The following is a 22,528-nucleotide window of genomic DNA, read 5'->3' on the forward strand; positions in this document are numbered from 1 at the left end:
ATGAGAAACTGCTAAAAGCTGTCTGCTCCAGATTGATTCCTTGTGTTCCTAGCTATTGTAATAATGGTTGTTGTCTGGTTATTTGTAATGCTTGCATTAGTGGAAAACAAATGGGAAGGCCTAAAACATCAGTGAAGAATCCTCTCTTGCTGTTTTCTTCCTGTTAATAAGATTTTCAGAGTAGGAGTTATTTTCTCTTGAAAGCAAATTTGAATTTGCTATATGAATTTATCTTAAAAACAACTCAGATTTATTTATTTATTCTTTATAGCATTATCTGGTCCCTAGGGTATTTTTATACCATTTCTAGTGAGCTAAACATCAGGGCTTTTATTCTGTGGCTTCCAGTTCTGACACTGAAGGACTTCCAGATTCCCAAGACAGGGGTGGAGCACTGACTGCTAGCACTGTCTGGGCAATGTGTTCCTCCTTCTGTTAATAGTAGTGAAATCTTCATTTTGAGGTGTTTGCCATTGGTCTGGAAGTGGAGATCCCTTTTATTAGAATTTCAACAAATCAGCCTGAAATATCAGGAAGATGAGCTTCATTCCTCTTGATCTATAGAGTCTTTAGGATACTGCACCTCCAGCACTTCCCCCAGTGAGAAGAAATCCCCGTGATGTGGGGCAGGTGGGGGTAGGGTGGGCACCCAGCTGGATCCCAGCATGAGTGAATGGTGGTGGGGCTCAGCCAGAGAATGTCTAGCACCTGCAGCCCCTGGAAGGGGAGTTAGGATGGCAGGAAGGCCCAAGAGATCTGTGTGAGCTACTGGGCCCCTTGGTCTTACTCCCCCCTTACACCTGCCTCATGCTGGGTGGTGAAAGTCTGGCATCTATAAATGCCATCAATTTCAACTGGGTCTGCTCCCTACATCCTTCAAAAGCCTGAAGTACTTCATCTATTTGTTTGGTTTACAGTCCTGACAGAAACAACAAAAATATCTCTCACATTGGGATTGGTCATAGTTTACTGTCACTGGTTGTTTTGGGTTTTTTGTAGTTTTGTTGTTGTTGTTGGTTGTTTGGTTGGTTGTGTTTTTGTTTTTGTTTTTTTGTTTGTTTTTGTTTTTTGGTTTGGTTTTTTTTTTTTTTTTTTTTTTTTGGGGGGGTTTTTTTTTTTTTTTTTTTTTTTGTGGGTTTTTTGTTTTTTGTTTTTTTTTTTGAGGGGATTCTTGCCTCTAATAAGCATCTGCTTTTAATATCTGATGTAATTGATAAGTTGGTACAGCAGCTCCTTAAAATGAAAACTTCAGCTTGGATGTGGTATCTTCGAAGAGAAAAAGAGATGAAGCATTTCAGTGTGTCCTAGTGTTCAGAGAGTTATTTCTGTATCTGTTGAAAATATAAAGTACTGTTATCCACACATGGAAGTTATCAATATACAGTTATTTCAAAGCAATTCTTAAAAGAGGCACACTAGCTATATGCCATTTTAGAAGGTTCAAAACCTTTTAGAAGGTCCAAAATGTTGCTTTAGTTTGCATCCTCTTTTTGTTTCTTTGTTTCTATTCACTCATTTAAATGTTTAACTGCCTTTTAGAGTAACCATCGCTCTTGCACGCAGTGCTGGTAATTCTCTTTTAACAAAAAGTTATTAGTACAAGCAGTTATCTTGCAACTTTGAGCAGTACTAACAAATATCCCAAACTCTTCTTTTTAGCAGCAGTTTCCAAATTATTTCCTCATTGTATTTTGCCTGAGTATGAAACAGACTTTATATGTTGACTTTAAATGCTGCCTGCTCCAGAAGGAAAGCGTTTAGAGTCTGGGAGCAACTCTTTGAAATTATAGTCTTGAAAAAGAAAACCTGAAATATCAATCTAACAGCTTGAGATTTCAGCTACTTACATTTCAGCCATCTGAAGCAACATGAGAGCTGTCAAACCAGACAACATAAAACGGCCAGTTCTTGTCAATATTTCTTCTTGTGTGTACAGAACTTGATCCCACTGCATGTACTGCAGAAACATTTTGGATGAGTTTCAACTGCTTGGCTTGTAAAACATGGCTGTTGCTTATGGTTTTGGATAGAGTGAGAGCAGACTCATCCTCTGCTGCAGCCCTCCCCAGGCTCCACAGGGCTGGAGCCTGTTTCTTTGTAGCAGAAATGCTCTCCAGCTGGCTGGAGGCGAGATTTCAGATCCTTCCCCTTCTCCCTCAGTGCTTAGCTTTTCCTGTCTGCTGGGTCCTGACATCTGCCTGTTCACCAGGTTGCTTTTCCCAGGATGTTACACTGCACAAGGAGCTCAGGTGTCTGGTGGGTTTGGATTTCCTGGCTGGGGCCAAGGAGGAGTCGAACAGTGCAGAAACAAACTTGTGCATCCCAGCATCCTTTCTCTGTGTCATGCTGCTCTTGACAGTGTTGGGACATGGGCTCTGCTGTGCTGGACTGTCTTTGCCCAGGGTGCAGATAGGGTTTCAGAAATAGCATATACTGTTGCAAATGTTTTAGCTGCAGCTGCATTTCGAGTGACACAGCCCTTGCACATGAACTGAGTCTTGGTTGTGCTGTTGGAGGTGGTTTTATTTGCTGTTCATGTTGCTGTACAGGCTGGGTAAGCATCAGGCACACATACATTAAATTAGCAGCCCAAAGGCTGCTCCTCTGCCCAGCAGATTTAAACCTTCAATAGTTTTCTTTCACACATAAGCAAATCAGGTGCCATTGCTCTGATAAATGGACCCTCTGGCCTGGCGTACTGCAGTAAAATATTCCAGGAAATGAGCCTGGAAATTTGCCTGGAAGATTTCTTAAAGCAGGCTAGCTGACTCCCTCAGACCTGCTGTGCACTGCATCACTCTGGCCCTGCCTCCACAGCCATCCTTGGGGACTTGGATTTAATAAACTCAGTGCAGCTGGCACCAATTTGGAGACTATTGTGCATAGCAGCAAACTGCCCTCCCTCCCAAGAGCACAGGGCCTTGAATGTCACTGCAAGCTGAACTGGCAGTTTCCAGGGAGCTTCCCATTAAACTTTTACATCTGAGGGTCAGAGGTAACATTGCAGTCCATTACCATGCCAATTTCACAAATCAATAGGTAAACAGATCAACATTTGGTTGCTTAAAATGTATTTTTCAGCCTCTGAAAGGGTGAAAGTGTGAATTATTTTGCCACAATAGCATATCTGATTTTCAAAGAGGAAAAATTGGTTGATCTTTTCAACTAGGTCCATGTCTTACAGTGTACCACATGCAAAAGGCATCTTCCCACCACTGCTCTTTTCACCACACCAGTGCAACAGGGGAAAAATAAGAGGAACCATTAGAATTAACATTATCAAACTTCTCTCTATAGGACTGCATATATAGTTTCCTTATAGCATTACTTGTCTTAGAATCTATATCCAGCTTTGGAGGTCTTTTCATCTACAGACACAAGAAAATTCACTCATAGTTTCAGTGAAAAACTTCCTTTCTTCTATTTGGTACAAATCAAACCCCAAAAACATCAAGCCTGCACCATTTGGTAATACAGTGACTTAAAGGCAAGTTGTCTTACTGCTGTAAATGTAACTGAGGCAGCGAATCTCCATGATTTAACTGGACCATTAATCACACACAGAGCTCTGCAAAATGAGGAATATTATAGCTATAAGCAAAGCTGCTGCCAACCCTTATCATGACAGCAAGGTGCTGGGGAAAACACTAGCCCCTGGCTCTGCCCCTTGCTTAGCACTCAGCAATCTTCTGTGTGTGCAGTTGCCCATACGCTTCCTCTCCTCCCAAAGGCTAGATAGAAATCACCTCTCCATGCCTACAACATGTTCATGAGCATCATCCTCAAATTCTGCAACAGGAGTCATCCCACAGCATTCAGAGTGATCCAGAGTGCAGTTCAATGAAGACAGCTCTTTAAAGAATAGCCCATATAATTCAGGCTGATTTTTAGCTACAGGCAGATAAGCATGGGGCAGTAGGTATTTAGGACGTACCACCTCACGCCAGAACTCCATCTGTGTTCTGGCTACATCATCCAGCCACATATTTTAGCATTCAGTAGAGATCAGAAGGGAGGAATAAATAAAAGTTAACAATGCATGTGTACATCAACAAGACTGGGAAAGGCAGAGCCTCAGCTCCTATTTTGCCTGTAATGAAAATGGGATGTAGAAGAACACCATCTAAATTAGCTTTTCTCATAATTGCATTTGGACTAGAGAGAACAGCATTTCTGTGCTTTTAAAGACACCAAAAGCACCCTATAAAGAAATACCAGAAGGATCAAGTTACACAAAAATGCATTTTTCAAAAAATTACTGTGGTAAAACTTGCTTGTGTTGTGAAAAGGCACCTAAAAGAAATCACTGTTCTTGAAAAAAGATCTTTGAACATCACTGCTTTTCAAGCAGCCTTTCTCCAAGTCTTAACATACGCTGCCACAGCTGCCTCACACTGAAGCTCAGTTTGGGGGTATCTTAATGTATGTTCAAAAAACATTCAGAAGACCAAGGACAGGAGTTTTGTAGAAGCAGATGAGATGTAGCAAGAATGGTCATTCTTGGTTCAGGTCTTTGCTACTTGTAAACACCCAAACAGAGCAAAATGAGAACACAGATTTGTTGAACAAATATAAAGAATGCACTGGTTGTGCTGCTGCTAATAAAATTAGGCAAGTATTTCTTCAGACCACATTTTTTTTATTTGGTGTACCATGGCTACAGTACCCTGCAAACTTTTATTAGGAGAAAGGTTTCAGAGAGACATGGAACAAAGTGTTGTACTATTACTTTTACTGCTGTAGTTTCAGGAAGAGAATGAGAAGTTATGCAGTTTTGTCCCTGGCCCTCAGAGGGTGAGGGGAGAAGAAAGAAAAAGGAAAAACTAAGTATCAGCTTCATTGCTCACATGATGGAGTATAAACCACAAACTTAACACACTTTAACCTTTAACCTAAACTCACGGCAGAGAGGGGAGCCTGAAAAATTTTTCCTGTTTCAAGCAAATGTGTGGGATCACCTGAACCTGCTTTCTCTACATCAAAATGCCAAATATTTCCTAGCTTCTCCTTAGCTGGTATCACAGCTTTTTTCCATTGCAAATCTGGGAACAGCAAGAACAGGCTATGCTGGCCTGAAATAAATGGAATACAAACAGAAGGGGCTCTTGTAGGGATTGTGTTATTCAGTTTTACATTTAATGAGAAACTCCATTTATTCATAGCTGCTGAAGAACGACAGGCTGCCACAAAGCCCAGAACATCCATGCAGACTGCCCAGAATACACTGGATCGCCTCCAGAGGCTCTGCCAGCAGGATGCTGACTCGTAGGAAACACTGCTCAAATCTGCACATGAAGTTTTTGTTTAGCTAAAGAGCTGGGATATCTTAGGTAATGCTAATTTCCCAATATTGAACTGTTACTTTTCATTCATTATTTTTTTTTAGAAAAAACAAAACCAGCAAGAAATCATATTTCAATCAAGTTTCAAAGTGTGGTTTGCTTAAATTAATAACAGGTATGTGGAAAGATAATTAATATATTACATTTCAGTCCACTAGAAATAGTAAAAATACGGAAGGTCCCAAAATCCAGTCTGAGTAAGATATTACTAAAACCCCCACCCCTACCCTAATAGGCTAAGACTTGGCACCAAAATTACCCACCCAATTATTAAAGAAACAGCAATGTTACCAAGAACAGCTCACTAAATATATAGAACTACATTACCTAGGTAGAGTTTATTGCAAAACCAGGAAAGAGACAGCAAACCTGAAGTCTGTCTTCCATTTCAGATTTGTATCACTTGTTCAGCTGTCAGCCACTCATGCACATACACACCCACACAACACGCAGCCCAGACACAAAGTCACTACCACTTTTGAGTGCCCACAGGCTCACAAGAAACGTTAAAACATTTCAGTAAAAAGTTAAAATGAGATCTTCTACCACAAGGACTATAAAATTCCCCTACCCTTGGATTTCTAAGTTTGGGATTCTAAAAGCCATACATAAAAAGGAGGAGTTATTTCAATAGCAGAAAGACTACCTTAAAAGTATCAAAGTAAGTCTAAGGAGAGTTAATGCAACTGAAAAAAATTTAAAAAAAGAAAACCTGCATCTCACAGTCAGTGCTTTCATTAACACTGTTGATAAGCTCTAAACCTCTAAATGTAGTAGAGCATTCATTGGTTTTGATTAACCTTAAATTCAGAAGTTACATTAGAAAAAACAATTGTAGCAATTCTTTTGAGCTGCTAGTTTCATGAGGAAAAAGTCCCTTTCAAAATCTCAATAAATAAGCTGACATGTCAAGTTAGTTGAGGTTGTCATGCAAGACAAGTTACAAAATCAAGACTAACTCAATCTTTATAATAAAGGCAACTTGCATTCAAAAATGAACTTTACCCTTACAATTTTATTCAAAGGGTAAACATGAATTAACCCAGCTGTTTACCTGAATTACAAAAGTAACATGATTCAATATGAAAATAAGAAACTGTCTACAAATCTCTGACAGTAATAAATTGCAATATACAATGCATACAGGAGTTATACAGAGCAACAAACTCTTGTACAAAACAAAAATACTTTAATACCTTTAAAATCCAATTATTTCTTTAAAATCATCATGAAAAAGATTTGAGTCAGAACTCACACCTCAATTAGTCAAGCTTCTGGTAGCTACATTACAGCTATTTAATATACAAAGAGATAAATCTCTTCACCAGTCATTAAAACTGCCTCTTCGTTAGAGTTGCACAGGTTTTCTGTGTCGTGTTCCCAGATGGAAAGTTTTCTTCAAAATCATGAGAACTGAATTTGTTGAACACCAGAGATCTAGAGAAAGAAAATGCAAGCTTACATTCCACTGCACGTTTTCTGAAGCTGCAGAGCAGTTCACAGCAAGCAGCCATGAGTTCTCAGTGTTGGAATGGCATGACAGCCACCGCCAAAGGACTAAACACAATTAATTCTCATCTTTCAGAACAGAGCAGCTGAACTACTGTTTGGATTTTAGCAGCAGAAGGGAGAGTAGAGGACAAGATACAGGATCATACCTGTTGATATGATGTTGTGTAGACCATAACATTCTGCTGTTGGCCATCTGTAGTTATTAAGCCTGCTGGCAACTGGTTAGCTGAAAGAAAGAGCATTTTAAAAACATTAGGCAGGAGCTGCTTGATATACAGAGCCTTGTTTGATGTGTCTGTCACCTTTAAATAACTGTGATCCACTCCAGGACTACAGAGCCATTAATCTCCTGAGTTACCATCCTACACTGGTATAGTCACATTTGTTACCAAGTGTTACAAGTGAACAAGTTTATTCCCATTCAGAACACATAAAATCCAACTTGATTTTGCTCTGAGGGTAAGCAGAATGTCCAAACCTGCACACAGGCAAATGGAGTGGAGCTCACCACCCTGACCACTGAATAGGCTCAGTATCCCAACAAGCCTGGAGAATTCAGTTTGTTTAAACACAAAGTTAGCACTTGAGCATAGCCATGGGGGAGGAACTCAAATCATTGTGCTGCTTTATAAACTGGGATCCATCAGGGACTCCATAATACGGAAGCCCCATGGAAGGCAGAAGAGAGGAACAGGAACAGACAATGACAAAAAATAAAAGGCACTGCTAGAGCCTGACATTGTATTGGTCAACTTCAGCACCTCCTTCAGGGCACATAGAAGAGTCTGATTTCACAGAGGAAAGAGAAGGCCAACAAAAGGAGTAAAAAGTACTTCTGAGATACCGAGAGAAAACAGAGAGTGATGCTCCAAGGTAGACCTTCACAATACGCAATCTGAGCTCTCACACTCAGAGTAGGTGCCTTACAACTGCTATTTGAAAGCAAAGCAGCACAACTCTTATATTGTAGGTTGTCACTGTAGCAGATTTTCCCCTAGGACACAAATAATGAGGCTTTGTTCATGTACTTACTAAATATAAACAAGATGTATAACCAATACAAAATTCTGAAAGCACAGCATAATCCTAACCGTTTTCATTTGAAAGCTGATGCTTGAGGGTTTTGTAATTAGATTTTTGGTTGGTTGTTTGGGGTTGTTATTATTTTTTTTCCTTCCTCCTTCGTTGAACAAATTTTCAATTGCTTCAGTTGCAGGCTAAGAGATGCATTAAGATTAGTGAGAATGGCTCTGGCAGGTCCAAAATTTGCTGCCCTTCAATGTGCACGTTCCACATCCAACACAGCTTAATGGACAGTCCCTGACCCAGCCCTGGCACGAGGCCACCACAAAGAGCTGAGGGTTATGCCACAGAAGCACAGCTATCACTGCTACTGCTGCAGTGACACCATCCTTCATTCCAGACAGAGCTATAGCTGGCCCTGTGGAGGGAAATATCTGCAGCACTTGACAGGATCAATTATTTAATTTTTTTTTTTTTTTCCTTTAATACTGCAACATCTCCTTTGCACCCTTAATCCTGTGAGGACATTTCTAAAATTGCTCTTTTCAAGTCATAGCAACCTAAGTTTCTTCAGAGAGCACTCTGAGGCTCCAAGGTCTGGAAATTAAGAATCTAAATCTAAATATTACGAGGGACCCTTGCAATATTTAGATTTAGATTCTTCATTTCCAGCCAGTTTTATAAGTTCTTCTTCCAGGCTAGAAGAGACCCAAGAAGACTGCACTGTTTTATGCAGCCAAAGTCAAACTGAGAGCAAAGTGTATTTCCAATCCTGAGTAGCTCATTTTCGTCCTCAGACTTTGAATTTCTGCTAGTTTGGTGGTTTACCAGTGATTTCATCATGTACTTAAAAAACTAAATCTTGTCAGTAGATAGGACTAGAGCTGTGCTTCCTAATTCCTCTTCTATCAGGTTCAACATTAGCAGCCCATAACATTTAAAAGCCAAGGTGGAGACTACATGCAAGAATCAGCACCAACAAGATCAGTGCAAATCCCAAAAACTGTCAGGCTTTAATCCACAGTAAAAGGAAGAAAAACTACGCTGAATGTACATGACACTCCTCACCCTACACCTTTGAGCTGCCAATCTGTGCACATTCTTTTGAATGTAAGAAATATTAAATTCTTTAAAATTAGACAAAGATGATTTTCTTCTCTGCCTCATTTCTCAAAGATGAGCTCCTCAAGTCACCAAGAGGAATTCATTTTACTTTTTTCCCCCAAGAGTCTTGCAAGTAGAATGGGTGGGGCCTAAATATGTAGTTACTGGGGAAAAAGAAAAAAAAAAGGTTTGCACCTTTCATTACAACCTGCGTTTAAGTGTATACAAGCACTAATATATGCATTTACAAATTTTCCACAGTTGACATGAGCTATTACTAGTCCAGGATATATTTCTCAAGTACGAATGCTGATGCCTGACAGAAGTGCTGTATTTATAAAAGCTGTAGTAATAACATGATAAATTTAAAAGTATTACTCACTAAATGCTTCTTCTGTGAGCTCCTCACTTAGACCATCTGCAGTTGTAACTGTTCCCCCAATTCCCTTTTCTCCTTTCATTGCCTAAGAAGAGAGCAAAAAAAAAAAAAAAAAAAACTTGAGATTTTTTTCAAAGTCCCAGGAGCTCTAGCCAAGGTTTGAAACTTGCAGAAGAGTCACAGTGCAACAGCTGGAGCTTGAAATCCCATGAACTGTTAAAACTCCAAGGGATTTGAGAATGTGCATATTACAGGAATGTTTTTTATCTTAGCCATATTCCTGAAACAAAAAACTTGGCAAACTAGGACTGTATGGTTCTAAGAAACCCTCTGCAAAATCCCTCTGGATTACCACAGATTTTGAATCCTCAAATTCAAAATCTGTGGTAATCCAGAAGGAGAATTTAAAAGAAATCACAGAATCTCACCTACCAAGAATGTGCAACATTTGCTTACCAACCACACACAAGCACCATCACCATAAACTAAGAGCTGACAACCAAGATGTGGAATTTCTTTTCATCAAGGACTACAGCCAGAAAGGATATCAGCATAGAAAGACAAGGCCCCCAGTCATCTGCGTGCAGTTTCACAAGTTTGAAGTTTGATGCTCTATGCTATTACATCAGAAAGTCTAGAAAAACAATGTGGGCATAAAAAAAGATTCTCTGCAACTGCTTGCTGCAGACAAAATACTCAGAAAACTGAAGTATTTCACCCTGAAGACACCCTTGCTGGAATGGAGATTTAAAACTGATGAGCAAAGCTGTTTAAGCCATCCATGCAATTAAAATCCAATCCAACTACTCTGCTACCACAGCATCTATAATCTGCAAAAATGGTCAATTAAGAATGAAAGTATCACAGACCCACTTGAGACTTATTCGGTAGGAACTGGAACTAGTTAGGCAATACTTGCCATTTTAAAAGAACTATCACAGCATGTGCAACTGCTACACAGAACTGGAAAAAGACAGCACTACTCCAACTTTACATAACACCTCCTGTTACTCAGTTATCCAGCAAATGACCTTCTGGGAAGGGGAAGCTTCAAGTGCTGTCAGCAAAACAAATATCGTTAGCAAGTCTGAACTAAAAAAATCTTAGGTTTACAAAACAAAGAAACTCAGAAGAGCATCCTTATCTACTGTTCTGCCAATTTAGACAGGGGCAGGCAGACCAGAACAAAAAACCCAAGCAGAAGCAACATCCTTTTTTTAAAAGGTCTAAATTGCTGAAAGGAAGAAAGTCACTTTCTGCTAGAGAAGGGTTAAATTAAATTAACTGATTTGAATCACATACCTAGCATATACTATGTATCAAAAGCAAATTGAGGGACAGGCTAAAATAATAATTAAAAAAAAAACATTGAAGCAGATAGTTTTCCATGTGAATCATTATTCCAACATGAGAAAAACAGTTTTTTTCTTTTGCAGACCTGAAGTCCAGACAAACAATAGGCATTAGGCCAGTTCCTCATAGGATGCAGTCAGTACATACTGACTGAACCCAAAGATGGAATTAAACATTCTTAATAGGCACCTTAAAGAGCAGAGCAATTTACTACCACCAATATATTAGAGCATTTATTCAGTTGAAAGCTTTAACTACTCTGAATCAGCAAGTCTAAGCAAAATGCTTACTTTGTCCTTTTTCTCTTGACATCCTCTGGAATACTTTTAAACATTATATTACTCCCTGACCAAGAGCTGTGAGATACTGTGAAAGTTAGCCATTATACAGTTACAACAACAGAGAGCTAAGGATAAACACAAGCAGGTTAAATAAATGAGCAAATACCCATATATACCAACCTCTCTGAATTTTTGGAGGTATAACTTCAAAGGTTCAACATAGCTATCAAACCCCAAGGTAGACATGGCAAAGAGAATATCCTCTCCATTGATGGTCTTTCTTTTTTCTTGGTGACACCTCTCACTTGCTTCTGATGTTATAAAGCTGATGAATTCACTTACACACTCTTGTACACATTCTTTTGCATCCTTAGCAATCTAGTAAGGAAAAAAGTATCATAAAATCATTAATGAACACACAAGACTTGAAAAAACTCACCACAAACCCTCCAAAGAGTACACCAGATAATAGAGGAAACATCCCAAAAACCAATGGTAATACCCATTTAGGCAACACCTGCACAGCAAACCACTGGATGGCCTCACTCCTCTATGTAAGACCAGCTGCAATGTGATTTTACCCATGTTTTACTACTTCAAGCAGCACAGCCAGGATCTCCTGAAGTCCTAAGTTCTATACAGGCTTTCACACACAGATGCTTCTTGCTTTGCTTACCTATGTTTCTTCAAACCTGTTCACTACAACGTCACAGCCCACTTCCTCTTCTTTTTAAGAGACCTGGTAGCTCCAACCCTACCCCATCACATTCCCACAAATTCAGCACTGACAAGTATTTTTATCCTGCCTAGATTCAAGGACTAGAATATACACCTAGCAGCAAGCCTTTCTAATGCTTTAGTATTCTAGTATAAATCTACCACATGAGAATTCAAATGAAGCAACCTATGCCCCTGGCAAGAATGAAGTAAAAGTAAATTTGATTACAGCTTTCAGCTGGACAAAAGTCATTTACCTGACTTAAAATTACAGCAAGTATTACTCATGATTACTTGGGAAGCTGACAGGAGTCAACAAGAAGATTATATTACTTAAGATTCTTATTCTTCACATGAAAAGAACCTAAAAAATTGAAGCAATAATTGTGTGCAGAGTCTTCACTAACTCCTCTGGTATTTTCAGACATGTAGGGTGAGATTTTCAGAAGTCATCAGTCAGCAGCTTCCCTCGCAGTTTTTTACAAAAAACCATCCTGATCGTTCAAGATAGCTCCACATCCCATATGCTAAATTCACAAGAAAAATCTCATCTTGATCACTAAAAATTTATGACAATATGGACTAGGGTACAGTTTTTCACAGCAAAGTTATAAATGTAACATCCAGATCTCCAGAAAGCCCTGAACACTATGAAAATACAAGCAGATGCGAATAAATTATGTTTTGCTTCTATTTAGAGTGTTCTCCAAAAAGAGAGATCAGTTTTAGCTGGAGGAAATGTTACTGTGGCTGGAATTGTATTGGAATGCAATAGAGAAACAGCAAATCATAGGAGCCCTGCAAAGGTTTAAGATAAACTGCTAGAATGATGAAGTACTTATACAATCACCAGCTCAGCAGAATGGATTAAAAAGTCTATTCTTAGAAGTAAGAAATAAATAAGGCTTTCAATATCTGGCCTTATCTGCTCCACGATATAAAGCAGACTTCTTAGGTCACTTTGGCATTTGGGTATGTGAATATTCAGGTGATGAAAGGCTAACCATTCTCTCTCCTTCAGGATGAGTACTGGATTTCTATTTCAGCCACTTATGTTATTCACTTACTCCAAATTTTATGCACCTCAATGAAAGCAGACTAAATCTCTCAAGAGAATTGCATAGGAAATATTCTTAGTGATTATCATCAAGTCTGATCCTTTATGACAATTTCAGAGAACACACCTTAGAACAAGAAAGCTCATGAAAGCCCTGTAGAGAACAGTTCTGGACACTCTAATTACAGCAGATACTAAAAGCTTTCAGAAATCTAAGAAAAATTGGCTTGGTCTCAATCACCTCCTGCTCCTGGGGCTTTTTTCCCTTTCCTTTTATAACACTTTTCTTCACTAAATCAGCATTATTTGGAAAAATATCTTGTTCTAATCAGCTCAAGTTCACTGAGAGGAAGGAATAAAACTCATTAACACACTTTCTTTACCAGACAACAGTATTACCTTTCCTGTTTGGGGTATGGCATTTTTCATTATCCTTGCCACATTTGCAATTGGAAGATATATATCTTGTTCTCTGAAACTCTCTTTTGAGCCGTTAGTATCTTCATGATCATTCATGCTGTCTTCTGTGTCTAATGAAATGAAGAAAAGTTAACAGAAATTGTGTTTGATAGACAGCAGGCAATAATTCAGTTTAAAGTCTTACACTGAAGGATGAAGACCTTTGAAAGCAGTGTTTTAACATGATTGAAATAATTTTAAAAATAGATGCAACATCAAGGTACCTTTATAAAGATAGCATTTTATCACATTATGCACAGAAGTGTAAATGGCTGCTGATCGACAACCATTATTAATGCCATGTCAAAATACAAACTGCTTCCTATAAGGTCAATTTTTTTGTCATCCCCTCCAGGTCTCTGTGCCAATATCAAAAAATCCAACCTCCCCCCTTCAGACTCCAGAAAATGCTTTATACAGTGAGGCATTACAAAAACAATGGCAAATTCTTAGCCTGAGAGAAGATAACAGAGAATGATACAAGTACTGGAAGAAAATATATGTATACACACATATGCAGAGAAATAGTAGCATTTACTCTCTCACTTCTTACCATCGTGAGGCTGTATGACATAGTGACTGCCACCAATGTAATCTCCAGCAATTCCTAACTGAGAAGCATCTGTTGTGGAGCTGTCACCATCCATCTACAACCAGAAGAAGGAGACCTTTCAGGTGCGATTGTTACATCACTAAGTGCAGCTATTACTCAAACCCAGCACAAACTACGAGATCTCTTTATACAAAGCATAAATATTTTGCTATTGGAGAACAGTATCCCCACTGTCATTAATGAGTTTTACTGACAGTGGAAATAGTTCAACTGTTTTATGAGGCTTTTCAAAAAACTCAGCCAGAGGCACAGGCTATGCACAGAATCATTTGGTTTATCTAGCACATAGCTTCCATGAAAGTCTGACCAGAACATGTAAGGTGTCTCTGAACAACCCTCAAAACCTATACCAGCCCCCTGCTGTCTGAATGCCTTACCCATTAGTTCATACACAGAATGCATCCTTCACTCACCTTTACCCTCCATGTTGGTTTGTCAAGCCCACTGACAAACTTCTAGCCAGACCATGGGACCAGCTCTGCACCCTCATCCTCCCTGAAACACCAGTTACTCCTATGTGCTTTCTGAGTCACATTTTAGCATTACCTGGTCCTGCCCTGCCTCACTCTCTGGGCATCCTTAGGTGCTCTTCTCTAAAGGTTCTGATGTGGTGGCCAACAAGAAGGCTTCTTCATGAGGGTTTGGAGATTGGGGTGGTCACAGTTTAATAGGTAACTTAAATGCCAAGAGAAAAAGGGAAGCCAAAAGAGCCTGTGCTTCCCTCCTTGCTACTGACAAGCTACACACATGGCCCCTGGAGAGGCACAGCCCAGCTGACTTCACTCACTGATCCCACACCCACTGGGTACCTTGGTGTCTTTGAAGAATCACATGGTTGTTGTCAGTGAGACCACAGAGCTCACTTTTTCGCACACCCATGAAGAGGGAGAGAAGGAGAGAGAGAGAGAGAGAAGCAATGTTGTGTTATTTTTACACCTACCCAGAAATATGAGCATTAAACCTCCCACTAATCTGTACTTTGCTAGTGGCCACAGATGCACAAATAAGGCGAGCGCTGCTCACATTCCAACAACAGCTGGATCAAGAGAAAAAGACTATTCCAGTTCTTCTTCACTGCGCAGAACATTACACACGCTTTTATAAAGAATTTCAGGTCCCTTTTGCTGGGATTTTGTAAACCAGCTTCACTTCTTACACAGCAGCTCTACCCAAAAGAAGGGCAGTATTTTAGGCATTAACCTTCTGTGTGCCAACCATCACATATATTCACTTTGTCCACATTTTGCAGATTCTTTGTTGGGAGATTTAACTTTGCTTTTCAATCTCCCAAAGGGTCTTCAGTTTCCTTACTCAGCTTACTGTAATGACAATGCAAGGATATCACAATCCTGCATGTCATGATCACCAAAACTGACATCACACATCATTAAGAGAATTGTGCCTCTCTCTCCCTTCTGCACTTTGAAACAATTAAAATTGTAGTCTGGCAAATCCCAAAAGCTACCTCCAAAATTAAGTTAGAGTTTTCTGGTAGTCTTGTTCTCAGTTTTGGCTCTCTGATCCCTGCTGGAATTTAATTTAGGATCTCAATCGTTACCAGCCCCAGTACAAGGTATTTTAAATACCTTGATCTTTCTTTCCCTCTTTTTTTTCCAATCTTCTGTGAAGCATTTCTTATAAATTATTTCCTTCATCCAGAGTTACAATATTCTTCAAATTTCTGCCATGATGTGATAACTAACTGGTTTCTGCTCACCTCTCCTGCAGGCTACTCCATCTGAATCTTTATTGCCAAGACCCAGCAACACTAAGAAATCACCTTGCTTTCATTAGCCCAGCTTGCCTTCAAAAGACAATTCCTGCTTGAATCTCTTTCAAACCTCTGCTGCATCTACAGACATTTTGGTCATATTAGACTAATGCATCCTCAAGGTAATACCTTTGCTTCTATTTTTTTCTGTGTGCACATTTCCAGATCTACTTACAGGATGTATTATTTCACCATTAGTGGGAATTTGTGTGGACATTTATCAGCACTATGAATCTAAAATAGTGATTAGCAAAATTGACAGGAAAAGGTTTGCAACAAAAAAACAGAGATCTGACTCAGATAAAGAAAACAGGCACTGACAGCTTAACATCAACTGAAATTACTTCTGTCAGTATTACTTGAAAAAAGATTTTTAGCTGCCAGGACAACCTTGGGACAGGAGATTAGGGACAGCACTAACACCCTTCTGCATAATGCTCAGCATAACCAGGTCCTGATCCAGGCCCACAGGGTAATTCACGTTGGAAGTGACTGTGGGAGGTCTCTACTACAACCCCTGCTAAAAGCAGGGCAGCTCCGAGCTCAGAGCAGAGCACTCAGGGTTTTCTCCAGCCACATCTTGAAGGCCACCACAGGCAGAGCTGGCCCAGCTGCCCCACGAGCCTTTTCCACAGCCCGGCTGACCACACCATGAGGGAGGGAGGGGATCTCAGCACACTACTTCAATTAAATTAAGTTGACGGAAGAACTTCAGCCAGAGTTGTCATTCAATTCAAGTCTAGATCCAGGCATCTGAATATAGCAACTGTAATTAATATGCCATCCAAGTCACCCTACTAGCATTTCTTTGAGCCCGATGGATGACAAACATGACCTTGCAGGAAAATGTGACCACTGCTATCCCAGTCATCTCATAACAAACAGTTACATGCTCACACATTACAGTCTTCATTTCAGATGTTCAAAACTCCAGTCAATCACCACATTATCTGATTGTCAAGCTCAGCATAAGTTCTATAACACGTATAACAATGTTCACAAAACGAGAAAACACTCTTCTCACTACACTGTTGCTAATTAATCTCCCTCCTTTAAACAAACAAACAACCAATAAAACCCACTAAAACCATGACACAAACTAAATTCTGTGTCCGTGAAGTTGCTCTGGAAAAGGCAACAGTCCGAAACAGCACAGAAACAACACCTCACATAACTAACTGCAGTCGCTGAGAGATTAAAAAGGCCAACAGTTCTTATATTGGCCCATTTAGTAGGAAGACTTCCTACTTTAGATGGAAGATGCTAGAACAGGCAAAATCCTGGGAGATCTAATCCTAAAAGGTTCAGGTGAGCAAGAACTTTCCTCTCAGATTTTGCTTTAGACTGCCGAGTTGTTACAACTCGCTTTAAGGAGAAGTAGCCACTTGCATATTATACATCACATTTGCATGGCAGTTTCAGGATGCAAACATTGCAGTGCCTTTTAATACGAGAGCATCTCCTACCTCTGTGTGGCTGCCAAATTGCACGAGGGAGGGCTTCCAACACCTCAGTCCTCCAGCAGCAAGTGCAGTGCATAATTGCAGGAAGCAATTACTACAGGTTGTACATTATCCTCAGCCTCCAGTGCTAGGAAGACACTGAAGTTCCTCCATGCATACACATGGACTCAATCAAGACTGAGAGCTAAGCATATCAGAAGTGACATGTCAGTCTCTAAAATGACCATGCCACTATCTGATTTTATCAACAACCAGGGAGAGTAAACAAGTACAGGACATAAACATTCAGCACTACACTGCAACAGAAAAATCTGAATACAGAGCTGCAGCACAATGGCTTTCTGTTAGCGGCTTTCTGTTTGGTTTTTCTCTCTCTAATAAAAAAAAGAATATTACTAGGGATATACAAACTACTTGATGCATGGAAATTAACCAAAGAAATATGTTATATGAGAAACATTTCAAGAGCATCAAAGAAGGTTCAGTGATAAGAGGCACAGGAGTGAACACACATGTTTACACTGACATTTGGTATAAATAATCTTGAGTACGCTTAAAAAAATTTGCTCCTGTCAGCTGCCCATAACTCAGACTGTTCCTATGTCTATACTAAACTAATAAAACATCAGTATCTCAAAATAAATCTTGCATCCTGTTTAATCTTATAAACTCTCTTAAGAGTGCAGTCAATATCAGTAGCTCAGCTAGATTATAACTAAAGAATACAAGCCCAAGCCTGCTAGCACTGAGAAGAAGGGACTAAAGCTTAGATCAGTATAAAAGGAAAAACAAAGAAAAAAAAAATTGAAGAAACAAGATTTTTGTTTTCAGAAAGAGGAAGTTATCTGGCAATGACTGACAAACTGACCTCCTTAATGGAAACCAAAAACCTCTTGTGATTGAAGTGTTTAATGTGGTATTTATTCACCCTGTCTCCCAAAATTGCTACCCTATGAGAGGGGCAGTAGAAAATGATAGGCAATGAACTTGGTACACATTTCATGCAGTCACGCCTGCCAAATAAGCAGGGCAGAAACAATAACTAAAGCTGTAGGTAGTAACCACATCACTCATTTTGCCACATCTTGTCACAAGAGATGTAAAGCTGTGAATCAGTACATAGCAGAGACACAGAGTTTTATTTGAGCTTTCTGAACCCTTGCCTGTTAAGCAGAAAGATTTTTCAATTAAAAATACACCTACAATTTCCTTCTATTTTTCAGTGACTTCTGGGGACCCTAATTTCCCACTAAATTCTCACCTGCAGGTATATAAGAAATACCAACTGGTGAATGCATTCACAGGACATTGTTCCAGCAGACACACAAAAATATAATACTAAACCCCTTCGCACACAGCTAGAACAAAACCAGATGCTGCACTCTGCCTCCATCTCAGGCTTCTCTAATCCCTTACATTCAGTGTTTTCCCCCACAGCAGAATAACACTGGGAAAAGCAGACTGATGCTGAGAGGACCAGACAGTGTCACCAAGTCTCATTAGCATCTGGACTGTACGAGAATCCTTCCCCTGGCCCATGGGGAGGAAACTTTCTCTTATGAAATCCAAAGAAGGCATTGCCACCTTTACACCTTCCCACTCCATGTAACACCCTGTCAACTTTATGCCTTATCTTACAAGCCCCAGTGCCACTGACCACAGGCCCCTCCACGTGGATCCAGCTCTGCTAGAGCAGCTGGTGGCTCCTTCCCAGGCTGGCTAATATCCACAAGCACTGTTAGCTCCAATATATATCGCTGGACTAATACCTCATGCATTTTCACATCAAGAAGGAGAGGGTCAGTGATACAGAGCAAGCAGGAGAAATGGAGTTTCCACACTTTCTCTTTTTTGGTAGTAGAAGAGAGGAGCTGGAGGAGAAAATAAACAAGATGAGCAGAGGAATTGAGGCAGTTTAATTGCTTTTGCAGAAGTTGGAAAAGGCAAGCAGTGCTGAACACACTGCACTAGCACCTCCTTCCTTCAGCAACCTGACTGAAATCTCTGTATCACCTTTCAATACTAAGTTTTTGATACTTTTCTAGTATTTTTTGTAAAAAACTAAGCTTATCTGTTTATTAAAGCAGCAATCCATAAATCCTGTCTTTTTCCTTTTAGAAGTTTGATAACATTTTAAAGTAGGTTATTTTTCCTTTGTTGAGGTAGTAACTCAAGTACGCCAAGCAGCTTTTTTCCTCTCAAGCAACAGGGCAAGTAAGAGTTTTACAAAACTAGTTCAGAGCAGACTGAACTAGCTTCAGACCAGCCTATTTTCGGCCAAAACTATTGAATTTGCTGACACTTGCTTTTATTCTACCATTGTTATTTACCCACATTGTTTATGGGCATATATAGCCATGCTTTGCTCTTTTTAGAAGCATCCTGCCACTAAACATCGATTTCCATATACTAAGTTTCTTCAAAACACTACTGCAAAACTCAGTACTAAGTCAAGTTTCTTTGTAGCAAAATTGTAAAGGTGGAGCAACATTAGATTTATATTTGAAAGCACCAAAGGAAGAACCTTGCAAACCTTTTTTAAATGTTGACAAAACAAGGTACCAGACTTTGAAAGTTTCAGTGTTTAACGTTTCATATCTTGACATTATCTTAAATATTATTTTTCATTCAATTTCTGAACATTGCCTCCCTTCATGTAATTATTACTACAAATAAGAGTTAAGCTTTGAACTGCTGTGACTGTCAAATCCTGAAGTCTAAAGAGTTAAACACCCAGTGCTCCTAACTTCTTCCAATATAATGCCATAGCTGTAAATGCCAGCAGCCAAGATGACGTATGATCACCTGCTCAATGCACAGCACAAAAGCAACTCACACAGGCCTCAGGACAGCTCAGACTGAGCCATCTTGGGTGTCCTACAGAACTGTAGATGGATCTTGCCTTTACTTTGCAACTGTCATGCCACAGGCCACATAAGCAAAGAAAAAAAGAAAGCACTAGCTTATTGTTTAGGAACAGTATGCTAATGATTATATATGGACACCATTTCTCCATTCCTGCAAGCCAATTAAAGCCAGACTCTGAATACTGCCCAAAGTGGTGTTTGCCATTTTCCTTTTTCCGATCATTTTGCCAGAGCTGCTTTTGAGAAAGCTGAAATTTTTTTTCATTGACAATAACTGCCATCTACCAAGATGCCAAGGAAATAGTCAATGAATGGGCTGAAACACAGATTTCTGTGTTCCTCATTGCCTAAAAACGTTCAGATCATTGTTACCAGTAATTTTGCCATCCCAAAAGCAACCCAAGTACACTAGGTAGCTTTTACCTGACAGTTCTTTTCAGAAAAAAATCTTTTTGGTTAAGCCTCAAAGAAATTGGTAAAGCTAGAAGTTGATTTTGTACTGCTGCTGTACTGCAGAATATATATCATAGCCGCAGAAACACTACTAGAGCACATGAATTTTTGCAGTTTTCCAATAGGATTGTCCATGAATAACCTGCACAGTACTCTTCAGTATCACCAACTACCTAATTTCTGGAGGCAGTACAGTGGCTAGCACACACAGGTCTGCCCAAGAACACCTCCCACACACCGAAAAGTTGTGCAGATATTGATAATGGCAGAGTCCCGTCTCTCTCCCATCTGTCATGTGTGTCACAGGACAGCCACCCAGGCAGCCACCTAGCTGCCTCCGTGCCACTGCGAGCCGATCGATCCCATTTCCTGATTTCATGCCCTTCAGTGATGCAAACGCAGCTAGCGCTGGGGCGAGGGGGACACCTTCCTACTTACAACAACAGCCTCCAAGCCTTCCTGGCACCCAGCTCGCCTGCGTTCGAGAGGTAACTCGTCTATCGTGACCCCTTGTTTACAAATGGCACAAGACGACGAGTCCTCAGTTAATCAGCAACTTTATTGTTGGTCACCCTGGCTGTGATTTCCGCGCTGCCCGCACCTGCCCGGGGCCGGCCGGGCGCGTCCGCCGGGCGCCCGCGCAGCCCACCAAGGCCTCGCACTGCCGCCCGCCCGGCCAGCCGCGTACTGGCACCACATCCCGGGGCCTCACCCTACGCTCCTCATCCCTGCAAAATACCGCCAAGTCTTCCAGGAAATTTCGGTCCCGACAACGGCGCGGGGGGGACCGGGAGGAGAGACCGGGCCGCTGTGTCGCCGCTACCCGACTCTCGGCCCGGCTAGGGGCCGTGGGCGTGGTGGGGGTCGCGGCCCCTCACTCCCGCGGCGAGGGGAGGCGGCTCGGCGGGCGGACACAAAAGAGCGCGGAGCCCCCTCCGCCCGGCGCGGCCGCCACAAAGCCGCGGCCCCGGGGCACAGCGAGCGCGGCCGGCGCGGAGACGGAGGGATGGCGGGAGGCCGTGCGCCCCGCGAGTGCCCGCTGCTTCTCAGCCGGCGGTGAGGGATGCCGGCCGGCCGGCCGCGGGGCAGCTGCAGTTGCTGCCCCCATCCCTGCCTAGGCCGCAAAATGGAGCCGGAGCGAGGAGGGCCCCGCGGAGAGAGCGGGACAGCGGCGGGGGCAGCCGCCCCACCGCCCCTGCCGACACCCCCCTCGTTGCCGCCTGCCTCCCTCTCTCCCTCCCCGCCTGCCTGCTCGCCCGCTCCGCTCCCCTCCCCCGGCTTCCCGGCCGCGCGGCCCCCGCGGCTCCGGCCGCATAAAGCGACGCGCGGCCGGTGCGGGGCCCGGGGCGGCAGCCCCGCACTTCCTGGTGCCCGCGGCGGCGGCGCGGCGGCAGCGCCGGAGCCCGGGGAGGGAGACGGACATTTCATTCGAGCCTGCAGTGCAACCGGTTACCAATCATTGGCCGGAGCCAGGCACAAACCTCCAGTGCGGCCCTGGTTGGCTCCCTCCGCAAATCGGCTGTTTGGTTGGACGGAAAATGGCTGCGAAGGAACCAGTCCCAGCGCGGAGCCTCGCTTCCCGCAGCCGGGCTGCCCTCCCTCCGCGCCGCCTCCCCGCCACTCGTGTCGGCTCTTCCCTGAGCGCGCACCCTCCCGCCGGGCCGGCCCTGCCCGCCTCCTTTATGGAGCGGCCGGGCCGGGGGGCGCCGAGCCCGCCCCCCCCGCGCGGGGCTGGGGCACAGCGGCGGCCGCGGCTGCCACCGAGAGCTGTCCCTGCCACCGAGGGCTGTCCCTGCCACCGGGATCGGTCCCGCAGGGCTGCTGCTGCTACTGGCGATTGTGTAGCGGAGCCTCTGACTGGGGGCAGCTCTTCCTGCGGCCTCGGTCTCACAGAATCACAAATGGGTCAGGTTGGAAGGGCCCACAGTGTGACAGCTGGTCCGACCTCGCTGCTCAAGCAGGGTCATCCTGGAGCACAAGCACAGGATTGCATCCAGGCAGTTCTGCAATATCTCCAGTGAGGGAGAGTGCAGTCTCCCTGGGCTACCTGTTCCAGTGTGTGGTCACTGCACAGTAAAGAAGGTCTTCCTCATGTTCAGGTGGAACTTCCTGTGCATCAGTTTCTGCCCGTTGT

At 42.1% G+C, this 22,528-nt stretch overlaps 1 protein-coding gene across 3 annotated transcripts; it reads right to left on the bottom strand.

The window, feature by feature from the left end:
- Positions 1 to 4,618: 4,618 nt before the first annotated feature.
- NFYB (nuclear transcription factor Y subunit beta) lies at positions 4,619 to 22,155 on the bottom strand. 3 transcript variants are annotated; one of them, XM_041426823.1, is made up of 8 exons: positions 21,876 to 22,155; positions 18,844 to 18,945; positions 13,781 to 13,874; positions 13,168 to 13,298; positions 11,175 to 11,372; positions 9,364 to 9,445; positions 7,001 to 7,080; positions 4,619 to 6,779 (listed from the first exon to the last, which is right to left on the bottom strand). In XM_041426823.1, the coding sequence occupies exons 2-8, from the start codon at positions 18,850 to 18,852 to the stop codon at positions 6,747 to 6,749; spliced, it is 627 nt and encodes a 208-aa protein (XP_041282757.1). In that variant the 5' UTR covers positions 18,853 to 18,945; positions 21,876 to 22,155; the 3' UTR covers positions 4,619 to 6,746. The 3 variants fall into 3 exon arrangements, with proteins under 3 accessions (XP_041282757.1, XP_041282759.1, XP_041282758.1); XM_041426825.1 differs by lacking the exon at positions 18,844 to 18,945 and adding an exon at positions 14,650 to 14,702 and having other exon boundaries at positions 21,876 to 22,154; XM_041426824.1 differs by lacking the exon at positions 18,844 to 18,945 and having other exon boundaries at positions 21,876 to 22,153.
- Between the last annotated feature and the right edge of the window lie 373 nt (positions 22,156 to 22,528).

Source organism: Onychostruthus taczanowskii, unplaced genomic scaffold, assembly GCF_017590055.1.
Source record: "Onychostruthus taczanowskii isolate IOZ18803 unplaced genomic scaffold, ASM1759005v1 scaffold95, whole genome shotgun sequence".
Taxonomy (NCBI): domain Eukaryota; kingdom Metazoa; phylum Chordata; class Aves; order Passeriformes; family Passeridae; genus Onychostruthus; species Onychostruthus taczanowskii.

Bases quoted from the DNA above. Each gene is read 5' to 3' on its own strand.
- NFYB (XM_041426823.1), bottom strand. The intron at 13,299-13,780 runs GTAAGAAGTGAG...TCATTTCATTAG, and splicing joins TGTCATACAGCCTCACGATG to ACACAGAAGACAGCATGAAT. The intron at 11,373-13,167 runs GTAATACTGTTG...TTTCCTTACTAG, and splicing joins CCATACCCCAAACAGGAAAG to ATTGCTAAGGATGCAAAAGA.